Below are 16420 nucleotides of genomic sequence, written 5' to 3'. Positions count from 1 at the left end.
GGCCATATCACCTACTTACTTAAAACCTAATTGCAAGTGTAAAAAATTGTGCGATATAGATTCGATAAGGAAAAAGAGAAGCATTTGCTTTGTAGTTTGTCCACGTACAACACTGCGGGCGTGTGAGCCGAGCCCATTCTGATCATGAAATAATAGAAAGAAATAAGGTTATCAACCATAAGCGTAGGAACCATGGGTGCAAGGGTGCAGCTGCACCCATAATATTTCTCCAGCGGGTGCAGACAATGTATTCTGCACCCACAATAATCTGAACCAAAAACCCCTTTGGCCTTTTCTCATCAACACACTTCCCATGCAGCACGGCAAATTCGGGATATGTTGCCTACTATCCATCTTTCGAAGCATTTGCTACTGTGATGATCTACAAAACTTGCATGTGTGCTGAAGAAAAAAAAGGAAATGGAGCATGTGATTGAACACATAGGCCGAACCGATGACCCACTGTCAAAACTTTTAGCCCGATATCTTCGAAAATGGCTAAGTTGGCCGCTTTTTTGCGGTAGTCAATATTGACAATATTAACCCTCGCATGTGTGCGGCGTTTTCCAGCTTCTAATGTGCAGGGGGAGGGGGGGGGGGGTCGGTCGGACCCCCCTGCCGTTCGGCCCGGCCTGATCGAGCTAGAGCTTCGCGGAAAAAAGGAGGGTGCTGCCCGTGACGAGAGGAAGCCGATGATACCCAATTTTAAGGTCTTAGGTCATTGGTTGACCTTCCAAGTCGGGTCAATATTTCAAAAGTCGGGAAAATCCCGACCTGCTAGAACTGCGTAAAGTGAAGCTGTTATCGGGTTTTTCGGGGTGCTGATCAGAATATCTGATGCTAGTTTTGATCATAGATGATTTCGTCGTGCATTTAGGCCAGATCGGGTCAGGTCAGGTCAGGTCAACCATTAGGCGTCCTACCGGCTATTCATAGTACGTGTCAACTACCACTCATGACGGCGTCGTAGCATGTTACGAAGGCACTAAAACTACTTCGTAAACGTTCAAATGGATGCTAAATTCGAAATCAGCCCGAAAAACTACCCTAGAAACATGTAAAACTCGAAAAAGTAAACCGATGTTATCAAAGGTCAATGACCTGGCCTGACCTTCAGGTGACCTTCACACCCACCGTGATGCATGGGACGAACATCATTTCACATGTTTGGACGTCGACAATCACAAAAAGACTGGAAACGCGCGGACAATGTGAGCTGACATACGCCAAATTGCGATTCCGGCCGAGCATGGTCTCGAGAATCAGTTCACAGGTCATAGGTCTTTTGGGTCAGGGTCATGAAATTTTCATAGTAGGTGTAACTGATCAACTCGAGGGTATTAAAAGTTTCGTCGCGATCGGCCGCTTTTTGCGCGAGTTATTTGCGAAAAACCATGGAGGGGGGGTCATCCGACCCCCTACACATGCGAGGGTCAATGCTTCCAAATCCACTTATCGGTCGGTACCTTTTCAACATGGTACACCCTCAAAGCTCGTAACGAGCCTTCGCTCGGGTGTCGCTCCCTACACCCCCCCCCCCCGCTTCACCGGCCATGGCTAGATTTCTGCACCCATGCACCCACAATGTTCCAGCCGTTCCTACGCCCATGTTATCAACACACACCTCTGCTGAACAGAGGGCTATTTAAAGACCCTTATAAGATGTTTGGTGCAGTTAACCCGTAAGACACCTTTTTGGTGACAAACGAGCGAGCGAGACAGTGTGGAAAAAGTGTGTCGTTGAACGAGCTGAGGCACTGCAAGTAGGTACCTGAGTGCAATGCGATACTGGATACAGGATACCTGCGCTCAACTGACTTCTGCGTGCCATCCCTTCTTGTTTATTTCTCCAGATACCTCGATAGTCGATGGTATACCTAACAATTTCCTGGGTAAAATATAGGCACTTGCAGTGGGTAGCTTCAGTTCCGTTTATTGAAACGTACGCAATGATTGTGGAACACTTTTGTTTCGATTGCATATTTTCATGTTTACAAACGGTAATTTCACCTAAGAAAATTTTCACAAATTCAATTTTATCCACGCAAACACGTCCGTGACAAAAAGTGAAACTCTGTCGCTGTATGATCAGGGGACATAAACCGTTCCAAGACACGCGTCATGTTCAGGTGGCGAAGGTTCCTCCGTTGGGTTTCCGCGAGAAGCCGGCGTTGGTCAGTGTGGTGTGCGGGTTCTCGCAGGCCAGCCGGACCGAGCACGGATGGATGCGCCTCTGCGCCTCCACCACGCGCAGCGGGTGACCCAGCAGAGGCTGCTCAGGGGGCACGTACTTGACACGGTGCTTCAGGGTTTTGCTGTAATAAAGCATAAGAATAGTTGCGTTCTAATAGATGGGTATAATAGAATTATGGTATTGTTGCCTGATATCGACACCTTTTTTAAAACCCCACATCTGCTCTCCGTGAATTTCCGGGAGTCACGAAAGATCTCCCTTTTAAAAGTGTCCAATCGTCCGATCCTGATCAAATATGTGTGTTCGTAGGCCTGTTCTGGTATTGCTTTATCTGCCAAGACAGACAAACTTGATAAAAATCGAGTGATTGTACCTTTTTTGAAGGTCTCTAACCAACTTGTCTGAAATTCACCGGAGAACAAATGTGGGGTTAAAAAAAGGTGTCGATATGTCTTGATATGCCTCGATATAGCTTATGTATCATTTACGCAAATGAATTCTTATAATTTACAAAGTCCTGTTCACCGTTTTACTATCGTATCTTAGCGGAGAGGACAACCGCCTAAAACGGATGTATGTCGCATATGAGTCTAAGACTTTACATCGTGACAATTTAAAGGTAGCGTTAGTCTCACCTCCTGTCGCCGTCGCCGCATGTCTCGTGCTGCACGAGGACCAGGTGTTTGGACGTGAACAGCCCCGTGGCCTGGTCGTAGATGGCCTTGATCTCGAAGTCGAGCGCGTCGAGGGGTGCTTGCGGGTCCGAATGGTACACGGAGTGGCGGTGTGAGGACAATGTGCAGTTCTTATGCAGCCGCTCCCACGGACTGGAGGCTGTCAATTTGTTCGGGGGCACCGGTTGCTGAAATGGGTTTTAGGGAGGCTGTCAATTTGTTCGGGGGCACCGGTTGCTGAAATGGGTTTTAGGGAGCATTTATCATCCGCCAGGGCACACTTGCCTGTTTTTACTTTGTTTACGTACGCGGCACTAAGGCGGATCCAGTTCAGAGTTTTGGAGGGGGCAAACCATAACAATTTATCGATTCTTTCCATGCCTCGTCCATAGGCGTAATGTTAAAATTATGCCGTTTGGGAGGGGCAAATGCCCATTTTGCCCCCCCCCCCCCTGGATCCGCCACTGGCACTAAGTCAGCAGCCTCGAATACACCGTAGCGCTTTTCGCTTTTCAAGCCACGCTAGGCGCGAGGTAAGTTCTTTGAGTTTAGTAAAAATGCTTTTATAAATACCTATAGGTAGGTTTGTCATTAATGTGTACTGAAATCAATCACACAGGCGAAATGCATGCCATTCACTATTCAGTGTATGGCGATCTCTACCGCTATGCATTACCTACACATTGAATTAACTTAATCAGCATTGTAGCGTTTTAGATTTATCGAATGAGCAGTGTATTGAAACGCTCGGCGAAAATGATTGGTACGATAGGTGCTCATGTAATAACGTTTTGTGTTGTAATTACATGTCTTTTTGGACTTACCCACATGTTATGGATCCAGGTTACGTTCTTGTTACGTCTACTTTCGGCCTTCGTTGACACCGATTTTCTCTGTCAATATCTTTCACTTTTTCACTTTCTTAGTTTCACTGCGTCTTTGAATGAGTTTCCGCCGAGTCCCTTCCCTGCCCAGCGCCCGAAGCGGCTTTAAACCATAGCCAGGTTATCTATGCTAAGTTTTACTTTATATTGACCCTTATGACCCCACCACCGTCCAGCTGTGCTCGGCGCCAGCGGGTTTTCTACACCCACGGTGCTGTTTATCGCATATCGATTTCACAACCATTCACAACCGTCATAAGCAGCCAGCGAATTTGGTCGATAACTCACGGTTTCCATGGTTACGCATCATTGATGAAGAAACCCTTTCATTGTGGGATAACCTGCTTTTATGGCATTGAATGTTATTACGGAGCGAGCGAAGCGAGCGTAGTCTTTCCTTAGATTAAAGGGACTCTATCCCACCTTTAACATGGGGTTTGAGTTGAGATAGCCAAGTTTGCGGCGAGGTTCAGAAACCACTATCTATCTAGGTTGCAACCCCCGCGGCCTCTTGGTGTTGAAGAAATTCGTTCCCTTCATTTGAAAATGGGCCTTGTACAAGGCCCTATCTTCAACATGGAGCGACCGTTAGTGTGACGTCACGTCGTTTAGTCATTCTGATTTAAATGGGTTTGTTCGTTGAAAAATCGCTTAAAACTTGGTCTGAACTTTGTTTTGGTGCCTACAGAGTAAAAAAAAAATCAGCTTTATGACAGTAATGTGGCCTGGGGAAGGAGGTAATTTTGGGCTGTGACGTCACATATTTGAAAGTTTGTGCTTGGAATATGGGAAGCCTAAGATGTTTAATGAAAAATAAATGCCAGAACCGTGTTCCTGGTCATCCAATCTATAAAGTGGGCACAATTTAACTGGTTTTAACAACATTTTAGAAGATTGGTAATATTACTAAGTGCTCGAGCGAGGAACATATTGAATATAATTAGATAAATAAAAGAAGTTGACCTTTTCCTCGACATCAAAAATGTAAAAAGCCGAATAATATATTTAAAAAAAACGGTGAGCTTTCGGCCACTGGCCTTTATCAAACCAACGTGATAACAATGTTAAAAGACGATCCTGTGAATAATCTGGCTGCCATTTTTCAAAAACCGAAGATCGTGATATTTTAGAAAAGGCGCTACTCATAAGGGCAAACTATTTGATCGATCGATTGTCTACATAGTGTCCGATGTACGTAACATACATAATATACAATTGTACACGTAGCTGTCAAACACACATCGTATGGAAGGTATGTACACTAACGCCGATGTACATCACACACATAACAAAATAATATACACATACACATATTAATCGATTGAGTTGAAAAGGCTACACGCTCACAAGATACACATGATACAGGCGCTTACATGATTGGCCACGACGAAAGATTTGAGTTTATGTGCGGGCGGTTTGCTTTTATAAGTAGGGATTCTGCGATTTTTCTGTCCGGGTGGTCTTTGGAGCGATAAAGGACGCGAACCTGAAGAGGAAGGGATGATTTGTTTAGCGGCGCGCCGGGGTGGTGCTCACGGAAGTGGTCTCCCATCGGGGTCCCTTCGGATGCGCTCAAGGCGTCTCGTAAATGTTCGTTAAATCTTAGTCGAACAGGTCGTTTTGTCTCGCCAATATATGTGCCGTCGTCACCCTTTCCTTCACACAACTTACAATTTAGCCTGTAGACGACGTTCTTCTGTGTACAATCACCTGAAAAATCTGATTTACACATGTTGCATCGTGGGCCTCCAGGGCAGATAGGTTTAGATAGTGATGATCTAACCAGTTTGTTTCGTAGCTTTTGGGGGTTCCTCCATGCTATCCTGACAGCTAAGCCAGATTTCCTAACTTTACTTTGAATTTTGCATAGCAGTTCTTCATCTATGTACGGTAAACATAAGAAGCCATCTTCGCCCTTGTCTCGACTAACTTTACCCATCCTGGATCTGGACCCTTGCTGTTTGACCTCCCACAAGAGCCTTCTAAGAACTTTCTCTGGGTACCCATTTTGAACCAACAATGTCCAAATCTTGTCTATACTCGCCCTCTCTTTAGCACTGCTCGAAGAGTTCCTGATCGCTCGCCGAAACTGACTACGGACTATGTTTTGTTTAGTAGACTTCGGGTGGGCTGATTTATAGTGCAGGATGATCCCTGAGTTCGTAGGTTTTATGTAAAGTTCGGTTTCAATCTTCGTAACCTGGCCCTGGGTCACTACTGTCACTAAGGTATCTAGGAAGGCCACACCCGACTTTGTACCGGAATGCTCCATGGTAAAGCGGAGTGTCGGATGAAGCGAGTTTAAATGCGACAGAAAATCTACTAAAGCCTGCTCTCCATGGGTCCACACGCCTGCGTAATCGTCAATGTACCGAACCAAAAAGGACGGTTTCTGATCCAGGTTTTCTAACGCTTTGCGCTCAAAACGATCCAGAAAGAGAATGGCTATGGGAGGGGCACATGGATTGCCCATAGCGATCCCTAGTGTTTGTCGGTAAAATTTATCATCAAACCTAAATACGTTCTTGGTGAGACAATGCTGAAGGAGATGTTTAATATCATCCTGGGAGAGACCGAAGGTATCCACCTCATCCTGGTGAGCCTCTAACTTCTCCATCACCGCATCGATAGCCTCAGGGATGGGGATGCTTCCATATAAATTCACAACATCTATGCTGAAGAATATAGATCCCTCGGCGAGCCCCTGTCCCTCTGAGTGAGCTGCTAACCGCTGTAGGAAATCACTAGTGTCCCACAAGTGCGTTTCCACAAAGTTCAATAGCTGCTTAAGTATGCGTTCTAAAAGACACGATGTTTTTTCCGTAGGACCCCCACAACCAGATATAACAGGCCTGAGTGGCACTGACTCCTTGTGGTCCTTAGGGAGACCATAAAATACCGGAGTCCTGCTATGGGCCGGTGTCAGCTCCTTAATGGTGTTCTCCGGCAACTTTCCTTGTGACACAGCTTTAAAAACTCTTTTAGTCTCGGCTTCTACCTTGGGGACAGGATTTTTCTCAAGAACCTCGTAGTTTGTGGAGTCGTCTAAAATAGCAAGTGACTTGTTCACATAATCATCCCTATCCATGATCACGAAGCCCTTGCACTTATCGCTCTGCTTGAAAACTACATCATTAGATTTCTGTGCCTTTTTAAGAAAATCTAACTGCTCTCCTGTAACGTTACTTTCATGCACTATATGACTTTTATACGTTTTCACCACATCGTCTTTTAGCTGTTTCAATCTACGCTCCACATCTACACTGGAGGGTGGTGGGAATTTCTTGTCAGTGTCGGGGAAACGGAACGTAAGACCCGACCTGGCACGTGCTGATCTCCGGCTGCTGGTATCAGCTGAAGTTGCAGGTGCCACACGGTCGTCCAGTGTGCCGCCGTTGTCGTTGGCCGTCGCTGATGACCCCGCGATAGCCTCACTGTTGTTGACCGGTGGGGCGATGGAGGTGGCCACCGCCGGAGGCGCAGTGCTGGCTTGCGGACCGGAGGCAGGCGCTGTACCAACGGTCGTAGTCGCATCAGTCGCTGTAGTGTTCGCCGGTCTCGTAGTTGTAGTCGTGCTCGAAGTTCTGGATTCGTTGTCGTTCGTTAAAGTGGTCGGCGCAGCACTGTACGCAGATGGTTTCTGTCTGCGAATGGCATCTTGCCACCGTTTGCCATAGGCAAAACGCTCGATCCCCTTTTCAGCTTCTAGAAGTACGTCCTGGGATATCTTTTGAGAAATGGCAAAATTGGGCCCTTTCGAAAGCAACTGTAGATCATCTTCTTTAAGCACGAGTGAAGATAAATTCACAACCCTCCTTGTGTTTGAGAACAGAGCTGCATTGTCATGTGTAGACAGACGAAGCCGATCAGCCTGTAGCTTGCGGAACTTCTGAATCAGTCTTGGTCTATTGTCACGCAGAGTAACATGAAAAACTTCCTCGCAAGTCGAATAAATGTATGAGAGAAGCCTATCATCGTGAACACTTTGAATCTCTGCATATTGACGGTTGCGCTGTCTAAGAAGATATGCTTTTCTTCTGTACGCCTCGGCGATAGCTTCGTTTAATATCGAATGGGCGAAGGTCTTGCATTTCGTTTGTACCCTCTCAGAGTCACAAAATATCTTTTCTACAGGCTTTAGAGCTTCTTCTATGAAACGGGGATTGATCTTCTCTTTTCTGCAGGCAGTTAGGAACTCTATTCTCAGGATTGTCTTCGCAAGTTTTTCCGGATTTTTTAATGTTTCAACGAGCACTCGGCGACGGTCACTGCTTGGTTCCAGATTGGTAATATTACTAAGTGCTCGAGCGAGGAACATATTGAATATAATTAGATAAATAAAAGAAGTTGACCTTTTCCTCGACATCAAAAATGTAAAAAGCCGAATAATATATTTAAAAAAAACGGTGAGCTTTCGGCCACTGGCCTTTATCAAACCAACGTGATAACAATGTTAAAAGACGATCCTGTGAATAATCTGGCTGCCATTTTTCAAAAACCGAAGATCGTGATATTTTAGAAAAGGCGCTACTCATAAGGGCAAACTATTTGATCGATCGATTGTCTACATAGTGTCCGATGTACGTAACATACATAATATACAATTGTACACGTAGCTGTCAAACACACATCGTATGGAAGGTATGTACACTAACGCCGATGTACATCACACACATAACAAAATAATATACACATACACATATTAATCGATTGAGTTGAAAAGGCTACACGCTCACAAGATACACATGATACAGGCGCTTACATGATTGGCCACGACGAAAGATTTGAGTTTATGTGCGGGCGGTTTGCTTTTATAAGTAGGGATTCTGCGATTTTTCTGTCCGGGTGGTCTTTGGAGCGATAAAGGACGCGAACCTGAAGAGGAAGGGATCCGAAGGGATCCCTTCCTTGAGCGCATCCGAAGGGACCCCGATGGGAGACCACTTCCGTGAGCACCACCCCGGCGCGCCGCTAAACAAATCATCCCTTCCTCTTCAGGTTCGCGTCCTTTATCGCTCCAAAGACCACCCGGACAGAAAAATCGCAGAATCCCTACTTATAAAAGCAAACCGCCCGCACATAAACTCAAATCTTTCGTCGTGGCCAATCATGTAAGCGCCTGTATCATGTGTATCTTGTGAGCGTGTAGCCTTTTCAACTCAATCGATTAATATGTGTATGTGTATATTATTTTGTTATGTGTGTGATGTACATCGGCGTTAGTGTACATACCTTCCATACGATGTGTGTTTGACAGCTACGTGTACAATTGTATATTATGTATGTTACGTACATCGGACACTATGTAGACAATCGATCGATCAAATAGTTTGCCCTTATGAGTAGCGCCTTTTCTAAAATATCACGATCTTCGGTTTTTGAAAAATGGCAGCCAGATTATTCACAGGATCGTCTTTTAACATTGTTATCACGTTGGTTTGATAAAGGCCAGTGGCCGAAAGCTCACCGTTTTTTTTAAATATATTATTCGGCTTTTTACATTTTTGATGTCGAGGAAAAGGTCAACTTCTTTTATTTATCTAATTATATTCAATATGTTCCTCGCTCGAGCACTTAGTAATATTACCAATCTGGAACCAAGCAGTGACCGTCGCCGAGTGCTCGTTGAAACATTAAAAAATCCGGAAAAACTTGCGAAGACAATCCTGAGAATAGAGTTCCTAACTGCCTGCAGAAAAGAGAAGATCAATCCCCGTTTCATAGAAGAAGCTCTAAAGCCTGTAGAAAAGATATTTTGTGACTCTGAGAGGGTACAAACGAAATGCAAGACCTTCGCCCATTCGATATTAAACGAAGCTATCGCCGAGGCGTACAGAAGAAAAGCATATCTTCTTAGACAGCGCAACCGTCAATATGCAGAGATTCAAAGTGTTCACGATGATAGGCTTCTCTCATACATTTATTCGACTTGCGAGGAAGTTTTTCATGTTACTCTGCGTGACAATAGACCAAGACTGATTCAGAAGTTCCGCAAGCTACAGGCTGATCGGCTTCGTCTGTCTACACATGACAATGCAGCTCTGTTCTCAAACACAAGGAGGGTTGTGAATTTATCTTCACTCGTGCTTAAAGAAGATGATCTACAGTTGCTTTCGAAAGGGCCCAATTTTGCCATTTCTCAAAAGATATCCCAGGACGTACTTCTAGAAGCTGAAAAGGGGATCGAGCGTTTTGCCTATGGCAAACGGTGGCAAGATGCCATTCGCAGACAGAAACCATCTGCGTACAGTGCTGCGCCGACCACTTTAACGAACGACAACGAATCCAGAACTTCGAGCACGACTACAACTACGAGACCGGCGAACACTACAGCGACTGATGCGACTACGACCGTTGGTACAGCGCCTGCCTCCGGTCCGCAAGCCAGCACTGCGCCTCCGGCGGTGGCCACCTCCATCGCCCCACCGGTCAACAACAGTGAGGCTATCGCGGGGTCATCAGCGACGGCCAACGACAACGGCGGCACACTGGACGACCGTGTGGCACCTGCAACTTCAGCTGATACCAGCAGCCGGAGATCAGCACGTGCCAGGTCGGGTCTTACGTTCCGTTTCCCCGACACTGACAAGAAATTCCCACCACCCTCCAGTGTAGATGTGGAGCGTAGATTGAAACAGCTAAAAGACGATGTGGTGAAAACGTATAAAAGTCATATAGTGCATGAAAGTAACGTTACAGGAGAGCAGTTAGATTTTCTTAAAAAGGCACAGAAATCTAATGATGTAGTTTTCAAGCAGAGCGATAAGTGCAAGGGCTTCGTGATCATGGATAGGGATGATTATGTGAACAAGTCACTTGCTATTTTAGACGACTCCACAAACTACGAGGTTCTTGAGAAAAATCCTGTCCCCAAGGTAGAAGCCGAGACTAAAAGAGTTTTTAAAGCTGTGTCACAAGGAAAGTTGCCGGAGAACACCATTAAGGAGCTGACACCGGCCCATAGCAGGACTCCGGTATTTTATGGTCTCCCTAAGGACCACAAGGAGTCAGTGCCACTCAGGCCTGTTATATCTGGTTGTGGGGGTCCTACGGAAAAAACATCGTGTCTTTTAGAACGCATACTTAAGCAGCTATTGAACTTTGTGGAAACGCACTTGTGGGACACTAGTGATTTCCTACAGCGGTTAGCAGCTCACTCAGAGGGACAGGGGCTCGCCGAGGGATCTATATTCTTCAGCATAGATGTTGTGAATTTATATGGAAGCATCCCCATCCCTGAGGCTATCGATGCGGTGATGGAGAAGTTAGAGGCTCACCAGGATGAGGTGGATACCTTCGGTCTCTCCCAGGATGATATTAAACATCTCCTTCAGCATTGTCTCACCAAGAACGTATTTAGGTTTGATGATAAATTTTACCGACAAACACTAGGGATCGCTATGGGCAATCCATGTGCCCCTCCCATAGCCATTCTCTTTCTGGATCGTTTTGAGCGCAAAGCGTTAGAAAACCTGGATCAGAAACCGTCCTTTTTGGTTCGGTACATTGACGATTACGCAGGCGTGTGGACCCATGGAGAGCAGGCTTTAGTAGATTTTCTGTCGCATTTAAACTCGCTTCATCCGACACTCCGCTTTACCATGGAGCATTCCGGTACAAAGTCGGGTGTGGCCTTCCTAGATACCTTAGTGACAGTAGTGACCCAGGGCCAGGTTACGAAGATTGAAACCGAACTTTACATAAAACCTACGAACTCAGGGATCATCCTGCACTATAAATCAGCCCACCCGAAGTCTACTAAACAAAACATAGTCCGTAGTCAGTTTCGGCGAGCGATCAGGAACTCTTCGAGCAGTGCTAAAGAGAGGGCGAGTATAGACAAGATTTGGACATTGTTGGTTCAAAATGGGTACCCAGAGAAAGTTCTTAGAAGGCTCTTGTGGGAGGTCAAACAGCAAGGGTCCAGATCCAGGATGGGTAAAGTTAGTCGAGACAAGGGCGAAGATGGCTTCTTATGTTTACCGTACATAGATGAAGAACTGCTATGCAAAATTCAAAGTAAAGTTAGGAAATCTGGCTTAGCTGTCAGGATAGCATGGAGGAACCCCCAAAAGCTACGAAACAAACTGGTTAGATCATCACTATCTAAACCTATCTGCCCTGGAGGCCCACGATGCAACATGTGTAAATCAGATTTTTCAGGTGATTGTACACAGAAGAACGTCGTCTACAGGCTAAATTGTAAGTTGTGTGAAGGAAAGGGTGACGACGGCACATATATTGGCGAGACAAAACGACCTGTTCGACTAAGATTTAACGAACATTTACGAGACGCCTTGAGCGCATCCGAAGGGACCCCGATGGGAGACCACTTCCGTGAGCACCACCCCGGCGCGCCGCTAAACAAATCATCCCTTCCTCTTCAGGTTCGCGTCCTTTATCGCTCCAAAGACCACCCGGACAGAAAAATCGCAGAATCCCTACTTATAAAAGCAAACCGCCCGCACATAAACTCAAATCTTTCGTCGTGGCCAATCATGTAAGCGCCTGTATCATGTGTATCTTGTGAGCGTGTAGCCTTTTCAACTCAATCGATTAATATGTGTATGTGTATATTATTTTGTTATGTGTGTGATGTACATCGGCGTTAGTGTACATACCTTCCATACGATGTGTGTTTGACAGCTACGTGTACAATTGTATATTATGTATGTTACGTACATCGGACACTATGTAGACAATCGATCGATCAAATAGTTTGCCCTTATGAGTAGCGCCTTTTCTAAAATATCACGATCTTCGGTTTTTGAAAAATGGCAGCCAGATTATTCACAGGATCGTCTTTTAACATTGTTATCACGTTGGTTTGATAAAGGCCAGTGGCCGAAAGCTCACCGTTTTTTTTAAATATATTATTCGGCTTTTTACATTTTTGATGTCGAGGAAAAGGTCAACTTCTTTTATTTATCTAATTATAACATTTTAGAAGGTGGGATAGTCCCTTTAAAGGGACAGTATCACCATTTTGATGAAATTTGACATTGCATAGGCCCCACCTTTCTGGTCCGGGAACTGAAGACCGATCCTCGAAGCTCCACACCGTTATCCCGCTATCGCCGCTCAAAGTACGAAAGGTGTACTACACTTTGAATCGTGCTTCACTATCTTCACTGTTTAAAGGGAGATAATGAGCTTTCTTTTTTCTTTAATAAAAATTACTCGACATCTATACTATTTCTACTGTAGTTTCTATAAAATATGAAAATTTCCTAGCACATTTTGTATGTGAAAAAGGTTTTTATTTTTGCAAAAAAGAAGCAGTACTTGCAGTACTTGTAACACCCACCGAAATGCGTTGTCCTTCTTGTCCTTCTCTATAAAAAGTCGCAGTATATGGCGCTTTTGTTTCAAACAGCGACGCTTGGGTTTTTGTTTATGTTATCGCCTTGTCGTTGCTTGGTTGTAAGGATTCTAATTTGAATTAGACAGGCGCGTAACCACGAGTCTGAAGTTACTGGGGACCATATGAAGGGCCGCGGAGACCAAATATCATATTTCAAGATCAGCCTTCGCCCGAGTGCGGGGAGGGAAGAGGACGGGGGCGTTTTTGGCCACTTCTGCCAGTTGTTTTTGTTGCGCGTGTAGGGAAAACCGCGGCTCGCACCGCCGCGAAACTTGGTATAGCTTATGATATCTCAACTTTGCATCGTGTGTGAAAATTTTGACCCCAGGTCACCTAAGTTCAGGTCACCACTCACCAGGTCAGTAAAGTAACCATGCCTCTAAAAAAAAAAATGTGGCTCTGTTATTCCTTTAGGATAACTGATTGGACTAAATTTACTAAAAGAATTAAAAAAAAATCATACAGTTTACATCCCAGAAGTTTGAAACTCGAGCTTTTGCATGAGGAAATCAGTATTAACAATTTTTATATCTCAAAGTTTTCACATCGGTGACCTAATGTCAGGTCATTTTTACGACCTCTTCATTATAGGCAAGTCATTGGGAGAAAATTGAAATGCTCTTCTTTCATTCGACGCGTCTCGACGAGACAACCGCGATGCCGGTAACATCAACGTCATACAAGTTTTGAGTCCAAAGTTATGATACAAAAAGCTTGTCCGCAAAAACGCCAGTCTGGAAGATAAACCATTGACCTTAGGTCAAATCTGAGAACATTACCTACTCAGAAAGACCTTTGAAAGAGCTATCGAATGCGCTTTCCTGCAGCACTGCAGCTCTATTGGTTTCTGACTTACGTGCTGTTTTGTGAAAAGTTGTCAAAATTAGGAACAAAAGTTCGTGAAAATTTCACATTTGATGACCTCCAGTGACCTCAGTGATGACCTGATAAAAATGATATAGGTAATTTTGAAAGATACTGTAGCAAGCTATCTGTTGCTTTTTACCGCATCTTTCTAGCTTGCTTACTTACCGAGATAATCTGGTGTGGCCAAAAAGCCTCCCCCCACCATGCGAAGTTGGCTGAGAGACCCACCCGGCGCTGGCTAAACAAAACGGGTGCGTATTATTTAGGCCAGGGTTCATAATGTCCCATCCATGGATGTTTTGTTTTGTTAACGGAAGACAAAACTATGGATAGTTTTCTCTCCCGTTGACTACAGATTACTCTTCACGTTGATTTAGAGACAATATTTCGCTAATCAAGCAAATTGAGGAGGTCGTCGGTTTTACTGGGGACGGTCCCCAGTAACCCAAAAGTTACTGGGGACCGGTCCCCAGTGTCCCCAGTGGTGGTTACGCGCCTGGGATTAGAGCTAATTCGGTTTAGAATTAATTAGATTCGTACATAGTGCCTACTCTTCTTTGTTTCCAAGTATTATTTTGCGCCACAAATGAACGGCATGCGCCAGAAACGCAGCCAAATCTTGCGATTGCGACTACGAAATTCATTATTTTGGCCTCAGAGCCTGAAGCGAAAAATACAAGCATATTTATTTCAAAAAGACTTCAGGTTTGTCGAACGGTGTTATGAGAATTTTGATAACAGTACTGCATAAGTTTTTCAGTGATGCCGCAAAAGTGTTGTATCTATCTTCTTTTATTGTGCAGTCGGCGGGACCGATTCAAAATTGAGTCGTTGCTACTAAAATAGCAGCATATGGCCTCAGATGATGAACAGGAAAAATAGTTGCGTAAATTTAGACATAAACCACCCCCAAACCATGAATATCTTTTGAAGGCACTATAGACGACCATTAACTAACTAGATGTGATGAAGATCAAATGTAAGGAATACGCTCATTTTACAAAATTACATGCAAGTACCAAAAAGTGATGTAAGTACTTATTCAACGGTCATTTTCAGCGCTCCCCGCTAACGTGACTTCAAGTTGAGATATTTGCGGCAAGGTACCGCATTGAGCAAAATGGTTTTAATTTACATTATAACTTGTTGTGTTTTGTCAGAAAATGATCCTAACTCAGATTTTGTGGAAAAAGGTCATTATCTCCCTTTAAATGTTTGCGCCGTTTTGAATTGACCGCCAGTAATAAAACTTTTACCCTGGTCATTTCGTCAAATTTTATAAAGCCAAAACGTTTTTCGCACTTATTCATCACCGTAAAATTCATTAAATAGTCGTAGGCAATTTCCGCTGTTTCCTTCGGATTCTAGCGGCTCAACAAAGGAATTCCTCCAGCTTGAATCACAATCTCCCTCCAATGTATGACGTTTATCACGTGATTGTCACGTGATATTTTCTCCCATTGTCAACTGTCACGTCCAATTGTCACTCCCTCCAATTGTCACGTGATATTTTTATAGGCAATACCTAAGGCTACCTCTCCCTAAGGACAACTCAATCAGAAGAACGACCGCGTAAGCGTAGCGTCAATAATGTATTATCTGCGCCAGTTCTGTAGTAATTTTGCATGCTTCCAAATTGGCGGCCATGCTTGTATAGTGGTGGTTCGCTCATGAAAATGAATCATGAAAATGAAATGTGGTTGCAATATTTTTCACCGAGTTCGGTCCTCAAACTATGTTTTTCTGATTCAGAAAAATAAGAAATGCTAGTTAAAAAAAATCAGCTCCATACATTGATTTTTTTTCGATGATACGGAAATTTCTTTAACGGAACTTTAACTTTTTACGGAACCCTTTAACCCTTTAACGGAAATTTCTGAGTATGAGCGGCCGGCCGGCCGTGGTCACGATTCTGCGACGCTTATATCTCAGCAACCACTTGACCGATTTACACGCGGTAATTTTTGTAGGGTAACTTCATTCCTTCTACTAAGTATTGGACTATTCCCGATGCATGTGGGTGACCCCTTATGCACGTGCCACGTGCAAAACGAAGAGGTGTCACTTTTGTAATTGTTGCAATATCTCGGTAACTACTTGGCCGATTGCGCTGAAAGTTGGCATGTAGGTAGGCGCCCACTAGGCAATGCATATCCATGTGCCAGAGTTGGGATGCTGCTGCACGTGCGCACGTGCAGGGGTCGATTCCAGATCTCGAGAACGGCTGGACCGATGGTGCTCTAATTTGGCACATGGTTAGGGACCGGTTAGTAGGGTGCCGTGCAAAAGTCAGTTGGGACCCATTTTGCACGTGCGCGCGTGCAGGGTGCCGCTTCCAGATCTCGAGAACGACTGGGCCGATTGTGCTCAAATTTGACACATCGCTAGAGACCGGTTAGTATGGGTGCTGTGCACAAGTCAGCTGGAGGTACCCCGT

The 16420-nt window shown here is 44.7% G+C and overlaps 3 protein-coding genes and 1 long non-coding RNA gene across 4 annotated transcripts in view; 2 read left to right on the top strand and 2 right to left on the bottom strand.

The window, feature by feature from the left end:
- LOC122380449 overlaps positions 1-16420 on the top strand; it is a 42725-nt gene that overhangs the window by 3639 nt on the left and 22666 nt on the right. The gene's annotated exons all lie outside the window — the stretch shown is intronic.
- On the bottom strand, positions 1918-4040 carry LOC122380448 (protein C1orf194-like). Its single transcript, XM_043363605.1, has 3 exons — positions 3693-4040; positions 2830-3056; positions 1918-2315 (listed from the first exon to the last, which is right to left on the bottom strand). The coding sequence occupies exons 1-3, from the start codon at positions 3696-3698 to the stop codon at positions 2126-2128; spliced, it is 423 nt and encodes a 140-aa protein (XP_043219540.1). The 5' UTR covers positions 3699-4040; the 3' UTR covers positions 1918-2125.
- On the bottom strand, positions 4911-8636 carry LOC122380446. Its single transcript, XM_043363603.1, has 2 exons — positions 7073-8636; positions 4911-5238 (listed from the first exon to the last, which is right to left on the bottom strand). Exons 1-2 carry the CDS (start codon positions 8116-8118, stop codon positions 5175-5177), a joined length of 1110 nt encoding a protein of 369 aa, XP_043219538.1. The 5' UTR covers positions 8119-8636; the 3' UTR covers positions 4911-5174.
- On the top strand, positions 8672-12467 carry LOC122380447. Its single transcript, XM_043363604.1, has 2 exons — positions 8672-10305; positions 12140-12467. The coding sequence occupies exons 1-2, from the start codon at positions 9260-9262 to the stop codon at positions 12201-12203; spliced, it is 1110 nt and encodes a 369-aa protein (XP_043219539.1). The 5' UTR covers positions 8672-9259; the 3' UTR covers positions 12204-12467.

The sequence above is a fragment of the Amphibalanus amphitrite genome, unplaced genomic scaffold, assembly GCF_019059575.1.
Source record: "Amphibalanus amphitrite isolate SeventyFive unplaced genomic scaffold, NRLGWU_Aamphi_draft 000098F_arrow, whole genome shotgun sequence".
In the NCBI taxonomy this organism is placed as follows: domain Eukaryota; kingdom Metazoa; phylum Arthropoda; class Thecostraca; order Balanomorpha; family Balanidae; genus Amphibalanus; species Amphibalanus amphitrite.
Note: the sequence above shows the minus strand (reverse complement) of the source record. Positions and strands in the feature narration are given on the sequence as shown.

Excerpts from the sequence above, each read along its gene's own strand:
- LOC122380448 (XM_043363605.1), bottom strand. Across the intron at positions 2,316-2,829 it reads TGCGGCGACGGCGACAGGAG|CAAAACCCTGAAGCACCGTG; the intron begins GTGAGACTAACG and ends GCTTTATTACAG.
- LOC122380446 (XM_043363603.1), bottom strand. The coding sequence starts at position 8,118 with ATGTCGAGGAAAAGGTCAACTTCTTTTATTTATCTAATTATATTCAAT. Across the intron at positions 5,239-7,072 it reads CGGAGATCAGCACGTGCCAG|GTTCGCGTCCTTTATCGCTC; the intron begins GTCGGGTCTTAC and ends CTTCCTCTTCAG.
- LOC122380447 (XM_043363604.1), top strand. The coding sequence starts at position 9,260 with ATGTCGAGGAAAAGGTCAACTTCTTTTATTTATCTAATTATATTCAAT. Across the intron at positions 10,306-12,139 it reads CGGAGATCAGCACGTGCCAG|GTTCGCGTCCTTTATCGCTC; the intron begins GTCGGGTCTTAC and ends CTTCCTCTTCAG.